Raw genomic sequence first — 27702 nt, 5'->3', positions numbered from 1 at the left:
ATGGAGACGAGAAACAAGGTTTACAGAGGACTAGGAGAGACAAACAGCACTCGAGTAAAGGGTAGTTCAGAAATTGGATGGATCAAGCAGATGGCAAATGTGAGGCAGTGCAAGAATGGACAGGTAAGGGTATGTTTGAGCAAGAGCCCATGAAAATACGATGCGTACATAATTTTTACTAAGCTGCTGGCAATGAAAATGTAAAAACTAAAATTCTGTGCTGTAGATTTAGGCAATGTTTGTCAAGGAATTTAGTGATAATGCTTCGTAGTGGAGATCAACTATTCATCGTCGACCAATCGTACTTTAGTCACCGCGGTAAAGAATTTAGCCTGTTGAGCTAAGGCCCTCAAATCTCCCACTCATCGATCTGACAATAACCAATCAACCTCATCTTTCATGGACTTGTTATGTTCGAAAAACGACGTCACCTTTCGAGGCTCCGGGTGCAAGGGTCGGGCTGGTACCGAATATAAGACCAGTGTAAGTACAGGTGATTGTAAGGGGTCAGTAGGAGAGGAAGAAGATTCAAAGAAGAAGGAAACACCCGAGCAGGTCGAGCATCTCTACTCAGAAGCGAATGGAGTCATTTTTTTCCGTTCTTATAATTATGGCGTGAGCGTTGTAATTATTTTATTTTGTGCTTGGTTTGATCACCTCAATAAAGAACTCTTCACCATCCACAAGGTGTCAGGGTCGGATTTATTACAGGAGTCTAAGATGGGTTTAGAGTGCATGTGCATAAATGCAAATAACGCAGGATATGGTTACGGTAGAACAGTGATTATGTCACTGGACTAGTAATCGAGAGGCCGAGGGTAATGATCTGGCGACATGAATTCAACTCCTGCCATGGTAGCTGGGGAATTTAAATTCAGCTAATTAAATAAAATCTGGAATAAAAAGCAAGTATCAGTAATGGTGACCATGAAACTACCGCACTGTCACAAAAATTCATCAGGTTCACTAATGTCCTTTATGAAAAGAAACCTGCCTCGTCACCTGGTCTGGCCTATAAGTGACTTCAGACGCACAGCAATGTGGTTGAATCTTAATCGCCACCTGAAATGGCTTGGAAAGCTACTAAGTTGTACAAAACCGCTTAAAAAAGTCATAATAAGTTTAAAACCGGATGGATCACCCGGCATCGGAGCACTGGGCACCAGACACGGCAAAGTCAAAAAACCAAGCCCAGTCAACACGGCAAAATCTTCCTCACTAACATCTGGGTGGTTGTGCCAAAAATTGGGAGAGATTTTCCACTGACTCTTCCAGCAACAACCTAACAAAGCCATACTCACAGAATAATACCTATCATCCAACGTCCCGGACTATTCCATCACCGTCCCTGGGTATGTCCTGTCCAACTGGCCAAATAGATCCACCGGAGGTGGGGGCACAATGGAATACATTTAGGAGGGAGTGGCCCTGGGAGTTCTCAACAATGACTGTGGACCCCAGGAAGTATCATGGCGTCAGGTCAAAAAAAGGCAAGGAAACCTCCTGCTGATTGCCACCGACCGCTGTCCCTTGGCTGATGAATCAGTACTCCTCCATGTTGAGCACCACTTGGAGCAAGTATTGAGGGTAGCAAGGGCACATAATGTACTCTGGGTGGGGGACTTCAATATCAATCACCAAGATTGGCTCGGTAGCACAATTACTGACCGAGTCTTGAGGACATAGCTGCCAGACTGAGCCTGCGGCAAGTGGTGAGAGATTTAATTGAGGTGTATAAAATTATAATGGACATAGATAGTTTGGAGAGGGAGGACCTATCTCCCTGAGCAGAGATATCAAAAAAAATGGGCAAAGTTTTAAAGTAATTGGTAGAAGGATGAGAGGGGAGTTGAGGAGAATTTTTTTGACCAAGATGGTGGTTGGGGTACGGAACTCACTGCCTGAAAGGGTGGAAGAGGCAGAATAACTTATCATATTTAAAAATCACTTGTATATGCCCTGGAAGTCTCATAATCTGCAATGCTACGGATCAAGTGCTGGACGGTGGGATTCGGCTGGATCGCTCTTTTTCGGCCGGCACAGACAGGATGAGCCGAATGGTCTCATTCTGTGCCCTAAATTTCTCTGATTATATGATTCTGATGCCCTTCTTACAGATGAGTCCCAGGAAGGCAAGATGCCACCTGTTCAGCTCTCTTTCTGTTCGACTCATTCTGGTTTGGAAAGGAGTACATCATTCCCAATGGATCGTTCGGAAGGATGAAGATTTCACCTCAGGACAACTCAATGGTTTCCTGGCGATTCCTGACTCCCGGTGCGACACAGAGCCTCCATTTTTGAACATACTGGTGACCACGAGACATGAGCAGCTGGAGGAACGGGCTGACATCCGGGAGACCTGGGGCAAAGAGAGACTGATTGGGGAGAGACGGATTTGTACATATTTCCTCCTGGGTTACGATGGTGCTCACCAGTCAGATATCGAGAGAGAAAATCACCTCCACAAGGACATAATTCAGAGCAATTTCACCGACACCTATTACGACCTGACGATCAAAGTGTTAATGAGCATGGAATGGGTTCATCGTTTCTGCTCTTCAGCGGTTTCCGTCATGAAGACAGACTCAGACATGTTTGTGAAAAACAATTACCTGACCAAGCTCCTGTCGGTGAAGAATCCACACAATTTTTTCAGTGGATTTGTGTTTAATAATTGGGGCCCAATAAGGAATAAAAATAGCAAATTTTACGTTAGTGAGGAGGAATATCCAAAGCACAAGTTCGCCTGTGCCATCAATAAAGCCGATCAGCACCCCCGGCATCTGAATCGCATTCTCCCAGAACGTTTGTCTCTCACTGGATTGGCCTTCCTCCATCTCTGCCTTTCTCTGTTTCTCTCTCCATGTTTACCTGTGCTCCTCTGGACCAATCACATTCTCTCAGTGTTTCTCTGCTCCAACATCCTTTCACAATATTTCATGTGAGTATCTGCTCTTCTCACGACTCACAGACACCCTGTGGAATATAATGTGGTAAAATGTGAAGTCATCCACTTTGGAAGGAAAAATAAAACAGCAAAATATTATTTAGTTTGAGAAATACTACAAAATGCTGCTGTACAAAGGGATCATGGTGTCCTCGTACATGAAACTTAAAAAGCCAACAGGTAATCTGGAAGGTGAATAGAATATTGCCTTCATTTCTCGGGGGATGGAGAATGATAGCAGATAAGTCATGCTACAACGTTACAGGGTGCTGATGAGACCACACGTAGAGCACTGCGTACAGTTCTTGTGCCTTTATTTAAGGAAGGATGTACTTGCATTGGAGGCAGTTCATAGAAGGTTCACTAGGTTGATTCCGGATACCGAAGGTTTGTCTTAAGAGGGAAGGTTGAATAGAATGAGTCTATACTCTTTGCAGTTTAGACAAATGAGAGCAGATCTTATTGAAACATAAACGATTCTGAGGAGAGTCGATAAGGTAGATGTTGAGAGGATGTTACCCCTCATGGGGGAATCCAAAACTCAGGGGCATATTGTCAGAATATGGGTTCGCCCGTTAAAGGCGGAATTGAGGGGGAACTTCTTCTCCCAGAGGGTCGTGAATCATTTCCCCAAAATAGCTGTGGAGGCTGAGTCATTGAATACATTACAGGCTGAGTTAGACACATTTTTGATCAGCAAGGGAGTCAAAGGGTATGGGAAAAAGGCGGGAAAGTGGAGTTGTGGTAAAAATCAGATCAGCCATGATCTGAGAAGAGCAGAGAAATATTGAGGGTCTGTGAGTGGTGATTGCAGCAGTCACACACAGGAAAGACCGTGAAAAGGATAGAGGAGCAGTGAGACACAGGGAGCCTGTGAATGTTGAGACGTGTCGAGGGCTAAAATGAGTCTTTAAATGACGAGAGAAGGAGAGAGACACAGGGTGTGTGTGAATGGTGAGAGGAGGAGAGCGAGTCAGGGAGTCTTTAAGTGGCGAGAGAAGCTGCTTGGAGAAATATTATAAAATGCTGCGGTGCAGAAGGATCTGGGTGTCCTCGTACATGAAACACAAAAAGTCAACATACAGGTGCACCAGTTATTCTGGAAGGCAAATGGAATGTTATTTCTAGGGAGATGGCGCAAAAAAACAGTGAAGTCATGCGACAAATTTACAGGGTGCTGGTGAGACCACACCTGGAGTAATGCGGACAGTTCTGGTGCCCTTAATTAAGGAAGTGTATACTTGCATTGGAGGCAGTTCAGGTTCACGAGGTTGATTCCAGGTATAGAAAGATTGTCTTATGAGCAAACATTGAACAGGTTGGCTGTATACTCATTGGAGTTTACAAGAATGAGAGGAGGTCTTATTGAAACATATAAGGTTCTGAAGGGACTCGATTGGGTGAATGCTGAGAGGTTGTTACTCCTCATAGGGGAATCTAAAACTAGGGGGCATGTCCTCAGAGTAAGAGGTCGCCCGTTTATGGCGGAAATGAGGAGAAATTTCTTCTCCCAGAGGGTCGTGAATCTTTGGAATTCTCTACCCCAAAAATTGGAGGCCGAGTCCGTGAATACATTCAAGGCTGAGTGAGACACATTTTTGATCAGCAAGGGAGTCAACGGATATTGGGAAAGGGAGGGAAAATTGAGTTGAGGTAAACATCAGATCATCCATGATCTCATTAAATGGCGGAGCAGGCTCGAGGGGCCAAATGGCCTACTCCTGTTCCTATCTCTTATGGTCTTATGATCTGTGTCTCTCTGCTCGTCTCACCACTTACCGACTCCCCGTGTCTCTCTGAACCTCTCAGCACTCACACGCTCCCTGTGTCTTCCTCCTCCTCTCACAACTCACAGGCTCCATGTGTCTCTCTACTCCTTTCACGATTCACATATTCCTCGTGTCTCTCTGCTCCTCTCACCATTCACATGCTCCCTCTGACTCTCTGCTTCTCGCACCACTCACGGACTCCCTGTGACCCTTATCACTCACAGATTCAGTGTGTCTCTCTGCTCCTCTCGCCATTCAAAGCATCTCTGTGTCTTTCTGCTCCTGTCCCCACTCACAAACTCCCTGTCTCTCTCTGCTCCTCTCACCACTCACAATGTCCCTGCCTCTCTTTGCTCCTCTCACCACTCACGGACTCACTGTGTCTCTCTGAATACATTTGTTGTGTCCTTGTCTCTCCAATATTCATTCTCAGAGCACATGTCATTCTCTAGCTCTGCTTTTGAATCTCAACTTTCACGTCCCTTGTTCCATTTCATTTTCTCTCTCAGTTAGTGTCTCTACCTTTCTCTCCTCTCCTTAAATAAATGGGCCCATTTAGCTGACATAATTATGGGATAGCTCATGAAACTGAGGTTTCATTCTAACCCTGCAGCACGAACACATAATATTTCAGGATGATCCCTCTCACAGGACCAGGGCGGCACTTTGACCCCATCCAGCCACCGAGATTCACATCCTCTAACTCAGAAATACACAAGTGAAATGAACGGGGAGAAGAGGTTTCCTGTCAGTGAAATGCCTGAAACATCAGGAAACAGTACCAGACAGCTGGTCAACACTGACATCAGTCGCTGTGATGAATACAATGATATCCAGATCTGTGGATTAATTGTTTGATCAACTAGAGATCCCGGGGTCCAGGCTGAGCGGGGCCATTTTCCCTTCCCTTATTGATGGTTCTTATTGGACACGTGTGATCTGGGTGGATTTTGCACTCTGTCAGGCTGCATGTTCTTTCAGACAGGCATCCGACTGGAAATATGGAGCTAGCGGCCGTGTGAGCTTTGTTGTTTCAGGGGTATAACTCTTTCCATCCCAGTAAAATTAAGTATTGATTGCTGATTCTCCGTTCTTCTTTCCAGTCTCCTTTCGTTGCTCGTAATTTTAATAATCACGCCTGGAATAAACGTTGCACATGGGTTGAATTGCAGCCCGTTTGCTTGCTGCCAATTTGTGTGTTTGTTTACTGCAATACCCCGAATACATTAACTTTTGAATTGTATGAAGTGCAGAGCAGTTTAGTGAAGATGCGGCACAAACACACTTCTGGATTACCTTTCGGATGATGGAGAATTGTCAGCTCGTTTCCTTGTAGATTGTTCTTTGATGGTGTATTCAGCTTGTAAAGATCATGAGTACGGGTTGGACACAACAAGTAAAAGATAACTGACGTTAGGGTCCAGAGGAACCTCGGGCATACATTAAGGAACTGCCAACCATTACTCGTTAACTCATGTCAGGTAAAAGGAGTAAAGAAGGAATTTATTTCCGTCGAAGTAAACTCACCTCAGTCCTACATCATCTGGAATCTGTTGTCGTGACGGGGAATTGGAATGCTATCTTCCTCTGTAAAAATAATATTACTTTCATCTCAACTCCTGCAAAGGATCTGCCCGCTCTGGTCTGTCTGATTAACCCTCTGTGAACGATCTCCAGCTAATGTGTTTGACGGGGTTTCAATGCTCCCTTCTGTCAGTTACCCTGTACATGAATAAACCCCGTTTAGTTATTTAGCCTGTTGTGAACTCTGTCTAATGTGGTTTCACATCTCACTCACACTGCGTCCTTCTGTGAATTGCTCTGCACATGAATAAGTCCGTTTGATCTTTATCCGGTTGTGAACCTTGTACGGTGCAACAAAATTCTCCCTTTTCTCAAACGATGAGGGCGGTTCTGGTGTCGATCCACACGATCCAGGAATAATACAAGGGGAATGGTGCGACCTGCGCAAAGTGCCCTCGATTACTTTAACAATCCGGTGGGAAATAGGGGAAACCTTTAAAATGCTTGAAAGATAAAACGAACAAAGTTATATAGAGCAGCTTAACCACAGCTTCTCTACCCGAGCTGCGCTGAGCTGGTGGATGTGAGTCCAGTGTGATATTGGCCGCACACAATTTTTCTTTTATGATTCTTTCATGGGTTGTGGGCGTCGCTGGCAAGGCCACCATTTATTGCCCATCCGTAATTGCCCTTGAGAAGGTGGGAGTGAGCCGCCTTCTTGAACCGTTGCAGTCCGTGTGGTGAACGCCCGAGATACCACTCCCGGCCTCTGCTGATGTTGATCTCACCCCGCGTGATACTGAGCCGAGCACAGTTCAGGTAGGGCCCAGGTAACTTCCTCGGACCGTGCTGAGTTACCGATGGTTCGAGCCCAAGTGCCCCTCTGGTCCTGTGAGAGGAATCACCCTCCCATATTCTCACTGTAATTTCAAGCCTCGGTAGATGGTTGGGGTCCAAGTGCCCCTCTGGTCCTGTGAGGGGAATCACTCTGCCGTATTCTCACTGTAATTTCAAGCCTCGGTAGATGGTTGGGGTCCAAGTGCCCCTCTGGTCCTGTGAGGGGAATCACTCTGCCGTATTCTCACTGTAATTTCAAGCCTCGGTAGATGGTTGGGGTCCAAGTGCCCCTCTGGTCCTGTGAGACGAATCACTCTGCTATATTCTCACTGTAATTTCGACCTGTTTAACTTCTCATTAACCCTGAGCTCTTTTGCTGTTGCAATGTTAGTTACCCGTGAACTTGATGGATCACTGGACACGCTTGAGTAAAGCAGACAGGCTTTAATTAAACAGAACAACCCATTATCGGACAGAACCGCTCCCAGTGGACGGAGACCTCAGAAGAGGAAGGATTAAATTCCTATTAATAACTGCGGCGATATTATCCCCAAAAGTAACACGCGATGACGGTCCCTTAATCAGGAATCTTACAGATTCTGTGATCGTGCTACAGGGTGATCATGAAACCTCAATTTGAAGATCTACCCCATAATTAAGTCGGCTTAAGGGGCACATTTGTTTAATATCGTTACAAGTAAGGAGAGAAAGGAAGTGACACAGACTGAGAGAGAAAATGAAAACGAAAACAAGGGAAGTGGAAGTTGAGAGGGAAAGGGAGAGATGTCTGTGAATTGTGGGTGGAGCAGAGAGACACAGAGAGTCTGTTAGTGATGAGAGGAGCAGAGAGGCAAGGGGAATATGCGAGTTGGGAGAGGTTCAGAGAGATACAGGAAGTCTGCGAATGTGCAGAGGGGCAGGAAGACGCAGGGAGTCTGTGATTGGTGAGAGGAGGAGAGAGTCACGGAGTCAGTGAATGGTGAGAGCTGCAGAGAGAAAAGGGGAGTCTGTGAATGGGGAGAGGTGCAGAGAGACACGGGGAATCTGTCGGTGTGAGAGGAGAAGAGACACATTCAGTCTGAGTGTGTTGACAGGAGCAGAGAGAGACAGTTAAGCTGTGAATGGAGAGAGAAGCAGAGAGACATAGGGAATCTATGAATGGTGAGGGGTTGAGCAACACTGGGTGTCTGTGAATGATGAAAGGAACAGAGAGACACAGGGAGTCTGTGAATGGTGAGGGAAGGAGAGAAACACAGGGAGTCTGTGAATGGTGAGAGCAGCACAGAGACATAGTGAATTTGTGAATGGTGAGAGCAGCAGAGTGACACAAGGAGTCCGTGAGTGGTGAAAGGAGCACTGATACAGATAGAGAGAGTAGCAGAGAAAGACAGAGATGGAGTAAGGGAAATCCATCAATAGAAAAATATACTGGGAGAATGAGATTCAGAGTGAATAAAAGTTTACTGAGTCTTGAATAAAAGGGCGTACATAGAATTCTCGACTAGGGTATTCATGATACCACAGCTCACCATGTTTCCCAGAATGGCACTAGCAGTCGGCCAGAGGTGCTGGGCCGCTTAATGATGGCACAGGGCAACTCACCCCCTCTCTCTGTCCCAGTGATGGTGATTGACCAGCAGCTCGAACACCCGAGGGAAACGTTCCACATCATCATCTTCATTCTACGTGCAGGCAAGATGGACCGATTGGCCTCCTTCTGTGCTGTCTGATTCCATGACTCTACAATTCTAAGAACATCCTGCATCTGTTGAGTCTTCCAGTTCTTTCCAATAGAGACGGTTCTCAAAAGGTCTAACCCAGTGTGAGGTCACTATGCTCCGAAATCTGCACACTGAAAATGGAACCTTGCCAGTGGAGAAGACTTCCCTGGAACTCAGGCTGACCTGGGAGACTTGAAGTTTGGCCAGGCACAACCCAACGAAAACATCTTCCAGTTTGAGGAAAGGAACATCCCTCGAAATATTCCAGATCGCTCCCGCCAAGTCACCGGAAAAGACATAACCTGTCCCAGAGCAAAATGTCGGATACTTTGAATGAGGATATTCCTCCTCACTAACATAAAATTTGCTATTTTTATCCCTCATTGGGCCCCAATTATAGAAGACAACTCCACTGAAGAAATTGTGCGTATTCTTCACCGACAGGAGCTGGGTCAGGTAATTGGTATTCACAAACATGTCTGAGTCTGTCTTCATGATGAAAACTGCTGAAGAGCAGAATCGATGAACCCATTCCATTCCCATTAACACTTTGATCGTCAGGTTGTAATAGGTGTCGGTGAAATTGCTCTGAATTATGTCCTTGTGGAGGTGATTTTCTCTCTCGATATCTGACTGGTGGGCACCATCGTAACCCAGGAGGAAATATGTACAAATCCGTCTCTCCCCAATCCGTCTGTCTTTGCCCCAGGTCTCCCGGATGGCGGCCCGTTCCTCCAGCTGCTCATGTCTCGTGGTCACCAGTGTGCACAAAAATGGAGGGTCGGTGTCGCACCGGGAGTCAGGAATCGCCAGGAAACCATGCAGTTGGCCTGAGGTGGATTCTGCATCCTTCTGAATGATACGTTGGGAATGATATACTCTAATTATCAAAATGTAAACCGGAATGAGTAGAGCAGATAGAGAGCAGAGCAGGAGCAGGTGGTATTTTAGCTTCCTGAGATTCATCTGCAAAACAAGGGCATCAGAATATGAATGGCCAATGTACACAATTAATCAGGAAAATTACTGAATTCAAACAAGAATGTAGTTGAGCAAAATAAACAAAATAAAACTAAGGGCGATACAGAGTAAAGCTCCCTCTACACAGCCCCATTAAACACTCCCGGGGCAGGTACAGGGTTAGATACAGAGTAAAGCTCCCTCTAAACAGCCCCATTAAACACTCCTGGGGCAGGCACAGCACGGGTTAGATGCAGAGTAAAGCTCCTTCTGCGCTGTGCCATCAAACACTCCAAGGGGAGATACAGCACAGGGTAGATAAAGAATAAAGTCCCATCTGCACCGTCCTAGGAAACACTCCCGGGGCACATAGAGCACGGGTTAGATACAGAGTAAAGCTTCCTCTACACTGTCCCATCAAACCCTCCCAGGGCAGATACAGCACAGGTACAGAGTAAAGCCCACACTTCTTGATATCTGTCACTTCCCCAAAACTCTTTCAGTCCAGCTTCGATCTTGTGCTGTGAATCTTGCAATTACACCCAGGTATCATGTTTGCGATTGAAAGCTCAGAAATACAAGCTCACAAAATTTTAAGAACAGGTCCCGTGATCCCTGAAAATACAGAATGACCTGCAGCCTGAATCCTACCGGCTCTGTGTCCCCCGCGCCCTCAGCATGTCGATGGCTTCGTTGACTGAAGCTTTGGGGGCGTCCCAGAACAACCAATCACTCTTTCGCCCTGTGATTACGCCTGAGACCCATAAAACAACGTTGGTTGCTCATTGCGACTGTATCCAAATTGCTCCGACTATCGATTCCCTGCAGGTATCTAATTCACCTTTGCTCCTCATGTCCCTCCCTGTTTAAACATTATTTAACTTTTATGTGCATTGTTACACAGGTTCGAATTGCTATGAATTAACCCTCTCGCTGCTGACTCTCGCTGCGGTACTGGTTTCACGGGCACAGCTCGTGTTCTGTTACAAGAGCCTTGTTCTTCGTTGCGGGGCCAGATGGTGAGTATTGGCAGGGTATTTTACCATGTATGGAGCATCACAGCTGGGCTCAATGAGGCCAAGGATGGATCCTGGGCCATCCCACTCTGTGTGGCTCAGGAACACACAGGATAAAATCACCTAACATCAGAAGCCAAGGATAGACCCTGGGCCGGCCCGCTCTGTGGGGTTCAGTAACACACAGGGTAAAATCAGCGAACATCAGCGGCCAAGGATGGACCCTCGGCCCTCCCGCTCTGTGTGGTTCAGTAACACACTGGATAAAATCAGCTAAAATCAGCGGACAAGGATGGACCCTGGGCCCTCCCGCTCTGTGTGGCTTAGGAACACACTGGATAAAATCAGCCAACATCACAGGCCAACGATAGATCCTGGGCCGTCCCGCTCTGTGTCGCTCAGAAACACACTGGATAAAATCAGCTTTCATCAGAGGCAAAAGATGGAGACTCGTCCATCATTAATTAACCGGCTTCTGAAGTTACGCACTGATCCAACAGTGATCCAACCAACTTCCATTCTGGAGCTTCGGGCTCAGTTGCCAAATATCTCTGCACTTCGCTAAACTTAAATCAAAGGCTTCTGTACTCTATAGGGGCCAGTTCTGTTTCCAACAGCAAAGCAGTGCTTAAATTAATTTAAGTAACTGTAGTTTGAGAAGCATAAATTCGAACATACGGTGACGCTCCTACTTCAAGGCTCACAGGAGGAGAAAGCCAGAGATAGTCGTGTCATGTTCCTCTTGTGGGATGTGGGAATTCAGGGCTCCTTCCTGTATCCCTGATTCCTTCACCTGCGGGAAGTGTGTCCAGCTGCAGCTATTGTTTGACCGCTTGACGGCTCTGGAGCTGCGGATGGACTCACTTTGGAGCATCCGCGATGCTGAGAAAGTCGTGGATAGCACGTTCAGTGAGTTGGTCACACAGCAGATAAAAATTACTGAGGGAGATAGTGAATGGGTGACCAACAGACAGAGGAAGAGTAGGAAGGCAGTGCAGGGGTCCCCTGCGGTCATCTCCCTCCAAAACAGGTATACCGTTTTGGATACTGTTGGCGGAGATGGCTCACCAGGGGAAGGTGGCAGTGGCCAGGTTCATGGCACCGTGGCTGGCTCTGCTGCACAGGAGGGCAGGAAAAAGAGTGGCAGAGCTATAGTGATAGGGGACTCGATAGTAAGGGGAATAGACAGGCGTTTCTGCGGACGCAACCGAGACTCCAGGATGGTATGTTGCCTCCCTGGTGCAAGGGTCAAGGATGTCTCGGAGCGGCTGCAGGACATTCTGGAGGGGGAGGGTGAACAGCCAGTTGTCGTGGTGCATATAGGCACCAACGATATAGGTAAAAAACAGGATGAGGTCCTACAAGCTGAATTTAGGGAGTTAGGAGTTAAACTAAAGAGTAGGACCTCAAAGGTAGTAATCTCAGGATTGCTACCAGTGCCACGGGCTAGTCAGAGTAGGAATGACAGGATAGCTAAGATGAATACGTGGCTTGAGAGATGGTGCAAGAGGGAGGGATTCAAATTCCTGGGCCATTGGAACCGGTTCTGGGGGAGGTGGGACCAGTACAAATTGGACGGTCTGCATCTGGGCAGGACTGGAACCAATGTCCTGGGGGGAGTGTTTGCCAGTGCTGTTGGGGAGGGTTTAAACTAATGTGGCAGGGGGATGGGAACCGATGCAGGAAGTCAGTGGGAAATAAAGTGGTGACAGAAACAAAATGCAGTAAGGGAGAGTGTACAGAACATGACCGGACAGATGGTCTGAGAAAGCAGGGCAAAGACCAAGGGAAGACTAGATTAAACTGCATTTATTTCAATGCAAGAAGTCTGATGGGCAAGGCAGATGAACTCAGGGCATGGATGGGTACATGGGACTGGGATGTTATAGCTATTACTGAAACATGGCTAAGGGAGGGGCAGGACTGGCAGCTCAATGTTCCAGGGTACAGATGCTATAGGAAAGATAGAGCAGGAGGTAAGAGAGGAGGGGGAGTTGCGTTCTTGATTAGGGAGAACATCACGGCAGTAGTGAGAGGGGATATATCCGAGGGTTCGCCCACTGAGTCCATATGGGTAGAACTGAAAAATAAGAAGGGAGAGATCACTTTGATAGGATTGTACTACAGACCCCCAAATAGTCAACGGGAAATTGAGGAGCAAATATGTAAGGAGATTACAGACAGCTGCAAGAAAAATAGGGTGGTAATAGTAGGGGACTTTAACTTTCCCAACATTGACTGGGACAGCCATAGCATTCGGGGCTTGGATGGAGAGAAATTTGTTGAGTGTATTCAGGAGGAATTTCTCATTCAGTATGTGGATGGCCCGACTAGAGAGGGGGCAAAACTTGACCTCCTCTTGGGAAATAAGGAAGGGCAGGTGACAGAAGTGTTAGTGAGGGATCACTTTGGGACCAGTGATCATAATTCCATTAGTTTTAAGATAGCTATGGAGAAGGATAGGTCTGGCCCAAAAGTTAAAATTCTAAATTGGGGAAAGGCCAATTTTGATGGTATTAGACAGGAACTTTCAGAAGTTGATTGGGAGAGTCTGTTGGCAGGCAAAGGGACGTCTGGTAAGTGGGAGGCTTTCAAAAGTGTGTTAACCAGGGTTCAGTGTAAGCACATTCCTTATAAAGTGAAGGGCAAGGCTGGTAGAAGTAGGGAACCTTGGATGACTCGGGAGATTGAGGCACTAGTCAAAAATAAGAAGGAGGCATATGACATGCATATGCAGCTGGGATCAAGTGGATCCCTTGAAGAGTATAGAGATTGCCGGAGTAGAGTTAAGAGAGAAATCAGGAGGGCAAAAAGGGGATATGAGATTGCTTTGGCAGATCAGGCAAAGGTGAATCCAAAGAGCTTCTACAAATACATAAAGGGCAAAAGGGAAACAAGGGAGAGAGTAGGGCCTCTTAAGGATCAACAAGGTCATCTATGTGCGGAACCACAAGAGATGGGTGAGATCCTGAATGAATATTTCACATCGGTATTTACGGTTGAGAAAGGCATGGATGTTAGGGAACTTGGGGAAATAAATAGTGATGTCTTGAGGAGTGTACATATTACAGAGAGGGAGGTGCTGGAAGTCTTAACGCGCATCAAGGTAGATAAATCTCCGGGACCTGATGAAATGTATCCCAGGACGTTATGGGAGGTTAGGGAGGAAATTGCGGGTCCCCTAGCAGAGATATTTGAATCATCCACCGCTACAGGTGAGGTGCCTGAAGATCGGAGGGTAGCAAATGTTGTGCCTTTGTTTAAGAAGGGCGGCAGGGAAAAGCCTGGGAACTACAGACCAGTGAGCCTGACATCTGTAGTGGGTAAGTTGTTAGAGGGTATTCTGAGGGACAGAATCTACAGGCATTTGGAGAGGCAGGGACTAATTAGGAACAGTCAGCATGGTTTTGTGAGAGGAAAATCATGTCTCACGAATTTGATTGAGTTTTTTGAAGGAGTAACCAAGAAGATAGATGAGGGCTGTGCAGTAGACGTGGTCTACATGGACTTCAGCAAAGCATTTGACAAGGTACCGCATGGTAGGTTGTTACATAAGGTTAAATCTCATGGGATCCAAGGTGAGGTAGCCAATTGGATACAAAATTGGCTTGACGACAGAAGACAGAGGGTGGTTGTCGAGGGTTGTTTTTCAAACTGGATGCCTGTGTCCAGCGGTGTGCCTCAGGGATCGGTGCTGGGTCCGCTGTTATTTGTTATTTATATTAATGATTTGGATGAGAATTTAGGAGGCATGGTTAGTAAGTTTGCAGATGACACCAAGATTGGTGGCATTGTGGACAGTGAAGAAGGTTATCTAGGATTGCAACGGGATCTTGATAAATTGGGCCAGTGGGCCGATGAATGGCAGATGGAGTTTAATTTAGATAAATGTGAGTTGATGCATTTTGGTAGATCGAATCGGGCCAGGACCTACTCCATTAATGGTAGGGCGTTGGGGAGAGTTATAGAACAAAGAGATCTAGGAGTACAGATTCATAGCTCCTTGAAAGTGGAGTCACAGGTGGATAGGGTGGTGAAGAAGGCATTCAGCATGCTTGGTTTCATTGGTCAGAACTTTGAATGCAGGAGTTGGGATGTCTTGTTGAAGTTGTACAGGGCATTGGTGAGGCCACACTTGGAGTACTGTGTACAGTTCTGGTCACCCTATTATAGAAAGGATATTATTAAACTAGAAAGAGTGCAGAAAAGATTTACTAGGATGCTACCGGGACTTGATGGTTTGACTTACAGGGAGAGGTTAGACAGACTGGGACTTTATTCCCTGGAGAGTAGGAGGTTAAGGGGTGATCTTATAGAAGTCTATAAAATAATGAGGGGCATAGATAAGGTCGATAGTCAAAATCTTTTCCCAAAGGTAGGGGAGTCTATAACGAGGGGTCACAGATTTAAGGTGAGAGGGGAGAGATACAAAAGGATCCAGAGGGGCAATTTTTTCACTCAAAGGGTGGTGAGTGTCTGGAACGAGCTGCCAGAGGCAGTAGTAGAGGCGGGTACAATTTTGTCTTTTAAAAAGCATTTGGACAGTTACATGGGGAAGATGGGTATCGAGGGATATGGGCCAAGTGCAGGCAATTGGGACTAGCTTAGTGGTATAAACTGGGCGACATGGACATGTTGGGCCGAAGGGCCTGTTTCCATGTTGTAACTTCTATGATTCTATGATTCTATGAGTCTCTCGCGTATTGTATCGAAGATTCTGAATCATGCCAGTCCATTAAAAAAGCCAATAGTTGTGACATGAGTTGGAAACTATTGCGTGGTAAGAGACAGAGAGTAGGGATAATGAAAATGCACTGTGATTGACGGGATGTGAGAAGTGATGTTCCCCAGGGTTTTGTACTGGAGCCGCAGCATTTCACCATCTACATCAATGACTTAGATGAAGGACTATAGAGTTGTACATCGAAATTTGCAGATGACAAGACGCAGTAATTAATGTAGATGAGAGGAAATACAAAATGACGTAGACGGGCTAAGTGAATGGGCATAACTTTGTTCGATGAAGTTTAATGTGGTGAAGTTTAAGGTGATCCATATCCACTAGAAATAAAAATCGGAACATTTTCTTAATTGCAAGAGATTAAGAATTGTGGAAGAGGAAAGGGATTTGGGTGTCCAGTTACACGTGACACTAATAGTTAGTGCACAGGTTAAAAAAAAGAATCAGAGAGGATAATGGGATCATAGAACCAGACAGCACAGGCCACTCGGCCCATCGTGCCTGTGCAGGATTTTTGAAAGAACTAAGCAATTAATCACACTCCACAGCTCTTTCCTCTTAGCCCTGCAATTTTCCCCCATCAAGTATGTTTCCAATTCCCTTTTAAAAGTTACTATTGAATTTGCTTAAACCACCCTTTCAGGAAGTGCAATCGAGCTCATCATAACTCACTGTGTAAAAAAATGTCTCCTCATCTCTCCTCTGGTTCTTTTGCCAATTATCTTAAACCTGTGTCCTCTGGTTACTAATCCTCCGACGAGTGTTCGTAGTTGCTCAACATTTACTCTATCAAAACCCCTCATATTTTGGACATCTCTATTATATATTCACTTAACCTTCTCTGCTCCAAGGAGAACAACCCCAGCTTCTCCAGTCTCTCCACGGAACTGAAGTCCCTGATCACTGATTCCATTCTGGTCCATCTCCTCCGTACCCTCTCACGCCATCTGTCTCTAGCCCATCCGTCTGTCACCCATCCGTCTGCCCCGCGTCCGTCACTCTGCACAAGATAAGAGCTCATGATGTTGGGGGTAATATATTGGCATGGATAGAGGATTAGCCAACTAACAGAAAACAAAGAGTCGGGATAAAATTGTTATTTTCAAAATGGCAATCTGTAACTTGTGGGGTGCCGCAGGGATCAGTGATATTTACAATATATATAAATGACTTGGATGAAGGAACAGAATGTCTTGTGGCCAAATTTGCTGATGATACAAAGATAGGTGGAAAAGCAAGTTGCGATAAGGTCACAAAGTGTCTGCAAAGGGATATTGATTGGTTAAGCAAATTGGAAAAAAAATGGCAGATGGAATATAACGTGGGAAAATGTGAAGTCATCCACTTTGGGAGGAAAAATAAAAAATCTAAATATTATTTGAATGGAGAAATATTACAAAATATTTTTTACAGAGGGATCTATGTGTCCTCGTACATGAAACACAAAACATCAACATACAGGTGCAGCAGATAATCCGGAAGGCGAACGGAATATTGGCCTTTATTTCTCGGGGCATGGAGTATAAAATCAGGGAAGTCATGCTACAACTGTACAGGATGTTGGTGAAACCACACCTGGAGCACTGCGTACAGTTCTGGTGCCCTTATTTAAGGTAGGACATACTTGCATTGGAGGCAGTTCAGAGAAGTTTCACTCGGTTGATTCTGAGCATGGAACGGTTGTCTTATGAGGAAAGCTTGAACAACTTGGGTCCATAATCATTGGTGTTCAGAAGAATGAGAGAAGGTCTTATTGAAACATACAAGATTCTGAGGGGACTCGATTGGGTAGATGCTGAGAAGATGTTACCCCTCATGGGGGAATCCAAAACTAGGGGCATAATTTCAGAATAAGGGGTCGCCCGTTTAAGACGGAAATGAGGAGGAATTTCTTCTCCCAGAGGGTCGGGAATGTTTGGAATTCTTTACCCATAAAAGCTGTGGAGGCTGAGTCATTGAATACATTCAAGGCTGAGTTCGACAAATTTTTGATCAGCAAGGGAGTCAAAGGATCTGGGGAAAGGGTGGGAAAGTGGAGTTGAGGTAAAAATCAGATCAGCCATGATCTCACTAAATGGCGGAGCAGCTTCGAGGGGACGAATGGCCTACTCCTGCTCCTTTCTCTTATGGGCTTATAGTCTCCCCATCGGTCTCTCTCCATCCGTCGTCCCCATCCATCTCCCCACAATCCATCTCAACCTAATCCATCTCTCCCCATCCACATCTCCCCCATCTACCTCTCCTCTTCCATCTCTCCCCAACCGCATCTCCCCCATCGATCTCACCACAATCCCTCTCTCCCCATCCGTCTCTCCCCATCCCTCTCTCCCCAACTGCCTCTCTCCATCTTTCTTTCCCCATCCGTCTCTCCCCATCCGTCTCTCCCAATCCGTCTCTCCCCCATCCGTCTCTCCCCCATCCGTCTCTCTCCATCTTGCTCAGCCCCTTCCGTCTTTCTCAATCCGTCTCCTCAATCCGTCCAATTCCATCCGCATCTCTCCATCCATCTTTCCCCATCTGTCTTTCCAATAAGCCTCTCCCTCATCCGTCCCTCCGATCCCTCTCTCCCCATTCGTCTCTCTCCATCCATCTCTCCGCATCCATCTCTCTCCACCCGCCTCTCACCCTACGTCTCTCGCCATCTGTCTCTCCCCATCTATCTCTTATTCAGCCGCCTCTCCCTATCCACCTCTCCTCACCCATCTCTACACATCCATCTTTCCACAATCCATCTCTCCTTTATCCATCTCTCGCCCACCTGTCTCTCTCCATCCGTCTTTCCCATCCGTCCTTCCTCGTCCGTCTCTCCCCATCTGTCACTCCTCATCTTCTCTCCCCATCCCCCATTCCCCATCTGGCTCTCCCCCAAACATCTCACCCACACCCGTCTCAACTCGATCCCTCTCTCCAATTCAACTCTCCCCACCCATCCCATCCCATTCATATCTCCCCATCCGTCTCTCAATAATCCGTCTCTCAACAATTCGTCTCTCCGTCATCCATCTCTCACCCATCCACTTGCCACTTTTTTGCCCGCCTGAGCGGTCCATTGATAACTTCCTGCAGTCCACAGCTTTCCTCCTCACTATCAACCACACGGCCGATTGTTGTATCATCTGCAAACTTCTTAATCATGCCCACTATATTTAAATCCAAATAATTAATATACAGCGACAGTCAGTATCTGTGGGGGTGGGAGGAGGGAGAATGGAAAGTTCAATATAAAGTAATCACTAATGTTCCCAGAGTTACTGTTAAATGTGAAGGGTCAAACCTGGTTGCTTTTCACCAAAGCCCCTCTCGGGGGAGCGATTGTTTTTTAAGTACAGGTGCCACCTCCATGTGGCAGGGAATATTACATCTCAGCGTTCGTTGAACCTTAAAGCACAGGAGGCGGCCATTCAGCCCATCGTGCGTGTGTCGGTTCATTGAAAGAGCTATCCAATTAGTCCCATTCCCCTCCTCTTTCCGCATAGCTCTGCCAAATTTTGCCCTTTATGATTTTATCAAATTTATTCTTAAAAGTCACCATTGAATCTGCGTCCACCCCCTTTTATGCTGTGTATTCCAGATCATAACATCTCGCTGCAGAAAAAAAAATCCACATCATCTCCCCTCTCTGGTTCTTCGTTCAATTAGCTTAAATCTGTGTCCTCAATGACCTTCCTCACAGTGGAAACAATATCGCCTTCTGAACTGTATCAAAACCCACTGTATAAAACCACCACAGCAGGACTCGAATCAGCAATCGTCTGATAACACCACAATTCAGCACCACAGATTACACACCTTATCCATTAGGCCATAAGGCCACTGACGAGTTTTAAAAAAAACTGTATTGAAGAGAATTCTGAGCAGTTTCAGGGCCATTGGTCTCCAGGATGAAATTTCTCCTCATCTCAGTCCTGAATGACCGACCCCTTATTCTGAGACTGTTACCAATGATTCTAGATTCCCCAGCCAGGGGGAAACATCCTCCTTGCATCTACCCCGTTGAGCCCTGTAAGGATTTTGCATGTTTCAATTAGATCACCTCTCATTCTTCGAAACTCTATAGAATATAGGCCTGGTCTACTCAATCTCTTCTCATATGACAATCCCGGCATCCCAGGAATCAGTCTGGTGAACCTTCGTTGCATTCCATCTATGGCAAGTATAAGCTTTCTGAGGTAAGGAGACCCAAACTGTACACAATACTACAGGTGCGGTCTCACCAAGGCCCTATATAATTGCATTAAGATATTTTTACTCTTGTACTCAAATTCTCCTCTGATAAAGGCCAACATAATATTTGCATTACTAATTGCTCGCTGCACCTGCATGTTTGCTTTCAGTGACTCATATACATGGACATCCAGGTCCCTTTGAACATCAACATTTCCCAACCTCTCACCATTTAAAAACACTCCACATTTCTGTTTTTCCTACCAAAGTTGGATAACTTCACATTTTCCACATTATATTCAATCTGCCATGTTCCTGCCCACTCACTTAACCTGTCTATATCCCCCTGAAGCCTCTTTGCATCCTCCTCACAATTCACATTCCCACCCAGTTTTGTGACATCAGCAAACTTGGAAATATTACATTTGGTCCTCTCATACAAAGCATTGATATGGATTGTGACTAGCTGTTGCCCAAGTATCGATTCCCGCTGTTCCCCACTAGTAACATTCTGCCAACCTGAAAGAGACCCGTTTACTCCTACTCTCTGTTTTCTGTCTGTTTACTAATTCGCAATCCATGCCAATATATTACCCCAATTCCATGTGCTCTAACTTTGTTCACCAACCTCCTGTGTGATACCTTATCGAAAGCCTTCTGAAAATCCAAATACACCAATCCACTGATTCCCTTATCTATTCTATTAGTTACATCCTCAAAGAACTCCAATAGGCTTGTCAAACATGCTTTTCCTTTCATAAATCCATGTTGACACTGTCAAATCCGATTATTATTTGCTAAGTGTCCTGTTATCACATCCTTAGTAATAGATTCTAGCACTTTTCCTACAACTGATGTCGGGCTAACACGCTTGTAGTTCCCTGTTTTCTCCCTCTCTCCTTTCTTAAATTGTAGGGTTACATTTGCTCCCCTCCAATCTGCAGGAACCATTCCAGAATCTGTAGAATTTTGGAAGATAACAACCAATGTCTCCACTATCTCTATGGTCACCTCTTTCAAAACCCTAGGATAGAGATCATCAAGTCCTTGGGATTTATGAACTTTCAGTCCCAATAATTTCTCTAATACTATTTTTCTAATATTACTAATTTCTTTCAGTTGCTCATTTGCGCCAGACCCTTGGTTCACTAGTATGTCTGGAAGGTTTTTTGTGTCTTCTTCAGTGAAGACAGACACAAACATTTATTTCATTTCTCTGCCATTTCCATATTCCCCATTTTAAATTCTCCCGTCTCTGTCTATAAGGAGTCCACGTTTGCCTCCGCCAATCGTTTCCTTTTTACATACCTATAGAAGATTTTACAGTCCGTTTTTTATGTTTCTCGCTAATTTACCCTCATATTCTATTTTCCCTTTCTTTATCAATTTCTTGGTTCTCCATTGCTGACTTCTATAATGTTCCCAATCCTCAGGTTTACTGCTTTTTCTGGCAAGTTCATATGCCTTTTTCTTTGATTAAATACTAACTTTAATTTCTCTCTTTAGCCACGGTTGGACCACATTTCCTGTTGGGTTTTTGTGCCTTAAGTGAATATATATTCGTTGAAAATTATGTATTAATTCTTTAAATGTTAGCCATTGCCTCTCTACCATCGTACCTTTTAATGTCGTTCCCTACCCAACAACATCCATCTTGCGTATCAATCCTTTGCAGTTTCATTTATTTCGATTTAAGACCCTAGTTTCGGATTGAATTACATTACTTTCAAAAATAATGAGGAATTATATGGTCACTCATCCCAAAGGGCTCATTTACAACAAGATTATTAATTAACCCATTCTCATTGCACAATACGAGATCTAAAATAGCCAGTTCCCTAATTGGTTCCTCAACATAGTAATCTAATGTAAGGAGTCGCACAATACCACGTTATAGTCCAATAGCTTTATTTGAAATCACAAGCTTTCGGAGGCTTCCTCCTTCGTCAGGTGCCTCCGAAAGCTTGTGATTTCAAATAAAGCTGTTGGACTATAACCTGGTGTTGTAAGACTCCTTACATTTGTCCACCCCAGTCCAACACCGGCATCTCCACATCATAGTAATCTAAAAAAAATCATCTCCTTTACATTCTAGGAATTTGTCCCTCACAATATGAGTGCTAATTTGGTTTGCCCAATCTATATGTAGATTAAAGTCTCCGATGATTACTGTATTGCCCTTGTTGCATGCTCTTCTAATGCCCTGCTTTATACCGTGCCCTGCATTACGACTACTGTTTGGTGGCCTGTAAACAACTCCCACCAATATGTTCTGCTCCTTGCTGTTTCTTAGCTCCACCCAAACTGATTCTACATCTGGATCTTCTGAGCAAAGAACCTTTCTCATTATTGGACTGATCTCATCCTTTATTAACAGCGCCACCCCACCTCCTTTTCCCTTTTGATTGTGCATCCTAAATGTCGAATATTCTTGAATATTCAGTTCCCAGCCTTGGTCACCCTGCAGCCACGCCTCTGCAATGGCAATTGGATCCTACCCATGCATCTCTGTTCGTGCCGTCAATTCAACTACCTTGTTGCGAATGTTGCTTACTATCAAATAAAGTGCCTTTAATTTTGCCTTTTTAACATTATTTCCGATTTTGTTCTTATTTGCTTCCGCTGCCTTCCAATTTCACTTACTACTTTCTTGCCTTCCACGTCCAGCTTTGTTACTCTCCCTTCTGAATCGCCTCTAGTTTACTATCCCCCTGCCAAGTTAGTTCATTCCATCCCCAATAGCACGAGCAATCCTCCCCGCATTGATATTGGACCCAGCCCCATTGAGGTGCATCCCATCCGGATTGAACAGGTCCCACCTCCCCCAGAACCGGTCCCAATGCTCCAGGAAACTAAAGTTCTCCCTCCTGCACCATCTCTCCACCCACGCATTCATCTGCTCTCCTCCTATTTCTATACTCACTAGCGTGTGGCACTGGGAGTAATCCGGAGATCAGTACCCTTGAGATCCTGCTTGTTAATCTCTTTCCTAACTCCTTAAACTCTGTCTGCAGGACCTCATCCCTCTTTCTACCTATGTCAGTGGTGCCGATATGTACCACGACATCTGGCTCTTCACCATACCCGCCTCCCGCCCAGAATGTTCTGCAGCTGCTCAGTGACATCCATGACCCTGGCACAAGGGAGGCAACATACGATCCTGCAATCACATTTACAGCCGCAGTAACGCCTGTCTGCTCCCCGAACTATGGAATCCCCTCTCAGTATTTCTCACTTGTCCTTTCTCCTACCCCTTCCCCCTATACAGCTGAGTCTCCCATGGTGCTGTGGACATGGCTCTGGCTGCACTCCCCAGAGGAACCCTCTCCACCACCAGTATTCAGAACTGAACACTGGTTGGAGAGTGAGATGCCCACAGGGCATTTCTGCACTACCTGCCTGGTCCTCCTTGTCTGTCTGGCGATCACCCAGTACTTTTCAGCCTGCACTTTCTTCAGCTGCGGGCAGTCCTCTTCCTGAAACGTGCCATCCACGTAGCTCCCAGCCTCTTGGTTACAGCGTGGTGACGCCATCTGCTGCTCAATTTCTAAAATCCTGAGCTCAATCTCCTCCAGCTGACGTCACTTCCTGCACCGACAGTTGTCCAGGAAACGGGAAACGCCCTGGAGTTCCCACACAGCACAGGCCGTGCATTCGACGGGTGTGAGCTGCCCTGACACACCTTGACTTATTTGATTGTTTACCAAACATAACAAAATTAAATTAAGACTTAAACAAATACTCAATACCAAAAGAAACGCTCACCAACTACCAGCCAATCTGTTCCATTCCCTGTTATTTTTTTTTCTCTTTCTATATTTTTCTTTTTTTGTGTTTTTAGGCCACCCTTTTATAAGAGGGGAGGGTTTAGGGTGTGATTATGTGCAGGAAAACCCAAAAGAAACAAAAACAAGTGTCAAATTAAAATTTAATTATGCTGGTCCAGGATGCCCTCCAGTCCCTGCGGTGCCCACCGGTCGCGGAAAGCCTCAAGCGTTCCGGTAAAACACCACGAGCTCCATCTCCGGAGCAACCCAGGCGCGGAGAATTTCGCGGAAGAGAGGCAGACAGTCCGAGCGGCCGCCCCAAAGGGCCACGCCCAAACTGGACCTGTGGATAGCCACCTTGGACAGGCCCAGGAACAGGCCCAAGAGGACGCCCACCGATCTGCCCGCCCCCCTCCACCTCACAGGGCGGCCAAAGATCAGGAGTGTGGGACTCAAGTGCAGCCAGAACTTGAGAAGCAGCCCCCATAACAAATCAAACAGGGGCTGCAGCCTCCCACATGCAGTGAACAAATGAAACGCAGACTCGTCCAGGCCGTAGAAAGTGCAGGCGGCCTGGGAGTCCGTTAAATGGCGTAACCGCTTATTGGACATGACTGCTCCGTGCAACACTCTCCACCCCAGATCCCCAATGGCACACGGGAGGATCCCCGAGTAGAGAGCCTTTCACTCGGGACCCCCGCCTCTGCCGGACGGCAGGATGGTACGCCAGGGCATGTCCCGGCGAGAGAAGAGGGCGAGGAAGTGGAGACTGTGCAGGAGCAGCTGTAGAGGAAATCCCTCCGTGCAGAGCGAAATGGAACGGAGGGAATTTCCGAGAGATGGCTCAAGTTGTGGGGCACGGCCCCCAGAGGGCCGATTCGGGGCCTGACGCCGATGAGGAATTCCGTCCGGACGGGGGTCAGATCGGACGGGATAGCTCGACTGCCACTTTCAACGCCCGGATTACGGCGGCCGTGCCCCCGACACTCAACGAGGACATCCGGGCAGCCAGCATGTCCGGCGCCATCCAGCCCGCCACTTCGCCATCAAGGACGTCCCAGACTCTGGTTAACTCACCGGCCAGGGCCATGCGCTCCATTTGCCGCGTGCGGCCGAAGCCGACACCGTGGAGGAACGGATTCCTGAGCAGCGGCTCCTGCAGGACGGCCGCAAGCCCCGACGGGCGAGAGCACGGGCGGGAGGCAACCATATTCCAGACCCTGATCAGATCCTGGTAAAAGACAGTCAGCTCCTGCAATGACGTGCGGCCGCCCGGCAACATGATAAACAGGAGCTGCGTGTCGTAATTCAAGCCGTGCAGCCGGTGGAAGAAATACGTCACCAGCGCACGCCATCTAGGAGAATCGTCAACGTACAGGTATCGCTGCAGGGTCTGAAGGCAGAAAGTCGCCACCCGGGTGTGAACGCACAAAAGCCCCTGACCGCCCTCCCGAAGCGGGAGACTCAGGGCCGCAGCAGCGACCCAGTGTATCCCTTTGGCCCAGAAGAAGTCGATGAGCTTCTCCTGAATCTTGGCGACAAACTCAGGAGGAGGGATCAAAGTGACCAACCGGTACCACGACATGGCGGCCACCAGCTGGTTTATGACCAGCACTCGACCCCTGTAGGATAACACTCGGAGCAGTCCTGTTCAGCGTGCTCAGCGAGTGGTGACTTTGGCCTCCAGCTCTTGCCAGTTCGCCAGCCAGGCTACCTTGGCAGGGCTAAGATAGACTCACAGGTACCGGAGGTGCGTGGTGCTCCAGGCAAAAGGCCGTAGCTCCACCAGCAGGGAGTCCGCCCGCCATTGACCCACCAGGAGTCCAGAACATTTCTCCCAGTTGATCCTCGTGCAGGACGTGGCAGAGTACACCTTTTGGCACGCGTGCATCGTCCGCAAGTGACCACGAGGAGCACGTCGTCGGTGTAAGCCGAAAGGATGACCTCCATACCCGGCTCGCGCAGAGCCAGTCCCGACAACCTCTTCCGCAAGAGGAGCAGGAAAGGCTCCACGCAGACTGTGTATGATTGGCCGGACATGGGGCATCCATGATGCACTCCTCTCCCGAAACGAAGGGACGCCGTCAAGGATTCGTTAACCTTTATCAGACACTCCGCGGTGGCGTATAGAAGTCGGATCTGGGCGACGAAATGTGACGTGAACCCGAAAGCGCACAGATCCCGAATAAGTACTCGTGAACCACCCTGTCGAACGCCTTCTCCTTATCCAGGGAAAGGAAGGCGAGCCTCAGACCAGCCATCTGGGAATGGTGGATCAGGTCCCTGACCAAGTGGATGTTATCGTGGATCTTCCGGCCCGGGACCGTGTAGGACTGGTCGGGGTGGTTCATGTGGGCCAGCACGGTGCCAAGGCGAGCAAACATCGCCTTGGTGAAGAACTTATAATCCGTGCTGTGGAGGGAGACCGGGCGCCAGTTTTTAAGGTGACGGAGATCCCCCTTCTTCGGCAGTAGGTCGACGACCGCCCTGCGCCACGAAAGGGGCATCTCCCGGTCGCCAGAGTTTCCCCCAGGACCCGCGCGGAGTCGCCCCCCAGGACGTCCCAAATGGCCCTGAGGAACTCTACGGTCAGCCCGTCCAGCCCTGGGGAATTTCCCTCTGGAGAGCTGGTGGACGGCATCGGTCAACTCTGCCAGACTCAGCAGAGCATCCCTGTTAATTTACAGTTTTATTAGCCTGGTCAATAAACTAATTTAAGTTATTAAAATTAATAAACTCACAGCGGTTTTACGCTTCCAGCTTTTAATTTGATTTTACCCAATTCCCTAACTTCGAGGTAAAAAAAAACTGCAAAACTTACCAGCCAATCGCCCACCTGCTGTCCTGTGACGTCACTCCTTGTTTTTGGCTGATTCGGGCCAGCGTGAGTCATACACTGCGCACGCGCAGTCGGCAGGTAACGGCGCATGGGCACAAGACGCAGGCCCGCAACGGAAACTCCGGTCCGCGCATGCGCCGTAGATATTTAGACTGCGACTGGAAGCGGGGTCTTTTCTCGTCTCACTGACTGGGCCCGCTCCCGCCGCCTCAAGTGAGTTTCGGCCTTCGAGCAGTGGCATTTATTTCGCTCCTATGGCGCCTACGCCGCTCCACTCGTTCCGCTCTCGCCGCCTCCGCTCCTCATGAATCTAGGCCTTCAAGCCGGGGCTTTTATTTCGCTCCCTCTGCCGCTCCACAAGTTCAGATTTCGCCCCCTCTGCTGCTCATTGCGTGCAGGCCTTCAAGCCGGGGCATTTATTTCGCTCCCTCTTCCGCCTCCGCCGCTCCACTCGTTCCGCTCTCGCCGCCTCCGCTGCTCAATGAATGTAGGCCGTCAAGCCGTGGCTTTTATTTCGCTCCTTCTGCCGCCACCGCCGCTGCACTCGGTCCGCGCCGCCGCCTCCGCCGCTCCAAAGTACGGGCGGAAATTGGGGAGGTACTGGCCATAATCGTCCAAACATCTGTGGTTACGGGGGTGGTGCCAGAGAGGACTGGAGAATTGCAAACGTTACATCCTTTTTCAAAAAAGAGAATTGGATACAGACTTGAAAGGAAACATTTACAGGGCTGCGAGGAAAGGGCAAGTGAGTGGGACTCGCTGCATTGCTCTTGCAGAGAGCTGGCGCGGACACGATGGGCCGAATGGCCTCCTTCCGTGCTGTAACCTTTCTATGATTCCATGACATCGAATGATCCGGGACTGACAGCACATCCCTTTCAAACAGAGAAAGACACAGAACTCTCTCGCTCTCTCTGTCTCTCACTCTGTCTGTCACTCTCTCTGTCTGTCTGTCACTCTCTCTGTCTGTCTGTCACTCTCTCTGTCTGTCTGTCACTCTCTGTCTGTCTGTCACTCTCCCTGTCTGTCACTCTCCCTGTCTGTCACTCTGTACTTGTATCACTCTGCACTTGTGTCACTCTGTACTTGTGTCACTCTGTACTTGTTTCACTCTGTACTTGTCTCACTCTGTACTTGTCTCCCTATCAGTCTGTCCCTGTCGTTATCTTTCCCCTCTCTTTCTTTCTGTCTCCGTCTATCTCTCTCTCTCTCTCTGCCTCCCTCTCGCTGTCTGCTGGTGTCTCTCTCTCTTTACATTTCCACCTCCCTGTCCCTCTTTGTCTGCTTTTCTCGCTCATACTGTTTCAATTTCTTTGTCCCGCTCTCTGCGTCCCGTCTCTCTTTCTCTGCTCTCTATCTCTGTTTCTATGTCTCTTTGTGCGTCTCTATCTCCATCTTGCCTCCGTCTCTTTTTCAC

The 27702-nt window shown here is 47.3% G+C and overlaps 2 protein-coding genes across 4 annotated transcripts; one reads left to right on the top strand and one right to left on the bottom strand.

The window, feature by feature from the left end:
• LOC137315180 (beta-1,3-galactosyltransferase 5-like) lies at positions 1–7509 on the top strand. Its single transcript, XM_067980059.1, has 3 exons — positions 1–123; positions 2118–2805; positions 7469–7509. The coding sequence occupies exons 1-3, from the start codon at positions 1–3 to the stop codon at positions 7507–7509; spliced, it is 852 nt and encodes a 283-aa protein (XP_067836160.1).
• LOC137315158 (beta-1,3-galactosyltransferase 5-like) lies at positions 2671–26891 on the bottom strand. 3 transcript variants are annotated; one of them, XR_010961331.1, is made up of 3 exons: positions 26268–26891; positions 8607–9764; positions 2671–2976 (listed from the first exon to the last, which is right to left on the bottom strand). XR_010961331.1 is itself a non-coding variant. In XM_067980047.1 (2 exons), the coding sequence occupies exons 1-2, from the start codon at positions 26373–26375 to the stop codon at positions 8826–8828; spliced, it is 1047 nt and encodes a 348-aa protein (XP_067836148.1). In that variant the 5' UTR covers positions 26376–26891; the 3' UTR covers positions 8562–8825. The 3 variants fall into 3 exon arrangements, 1 of the variants encoding a protein (XP_067836148.1); XR_010961332.1 differs by having other exon boundaries at positions 8680–9764; XM_067980047.1 differs by lacking the exon at positions 2671–2976 and having other exon boundaries at positions 8562–9764.
• Between the last annotated feature and the right edge of the window lie 811 nt (positions 26892–27702).

The sequence above is a fragment of the Heptranchias perlo genome, unplaced genomic scaffold (genome assembly GCF_035084215.1).
Source record: "Heptranchias perlo isolate sHepPer1 unplaced genomic scaffold, sHepPer1.hap1 HAP1_SCAFFOLD_54, whole genome shotgun sequence".
In the NCBI taxonomy this organism is placed as follows: domain Eukaryota; kingdom Metazoa; phylum Chordata; class Chondrichthyes; order Hexanchiformes; family Hexanchidae; genus Heptranchias; species Heptranchias perlo.
Note: the sequence above shows the minus strand (reverse complement) of the source record. Positions and strands in the feature narration are given on the sequence as shown.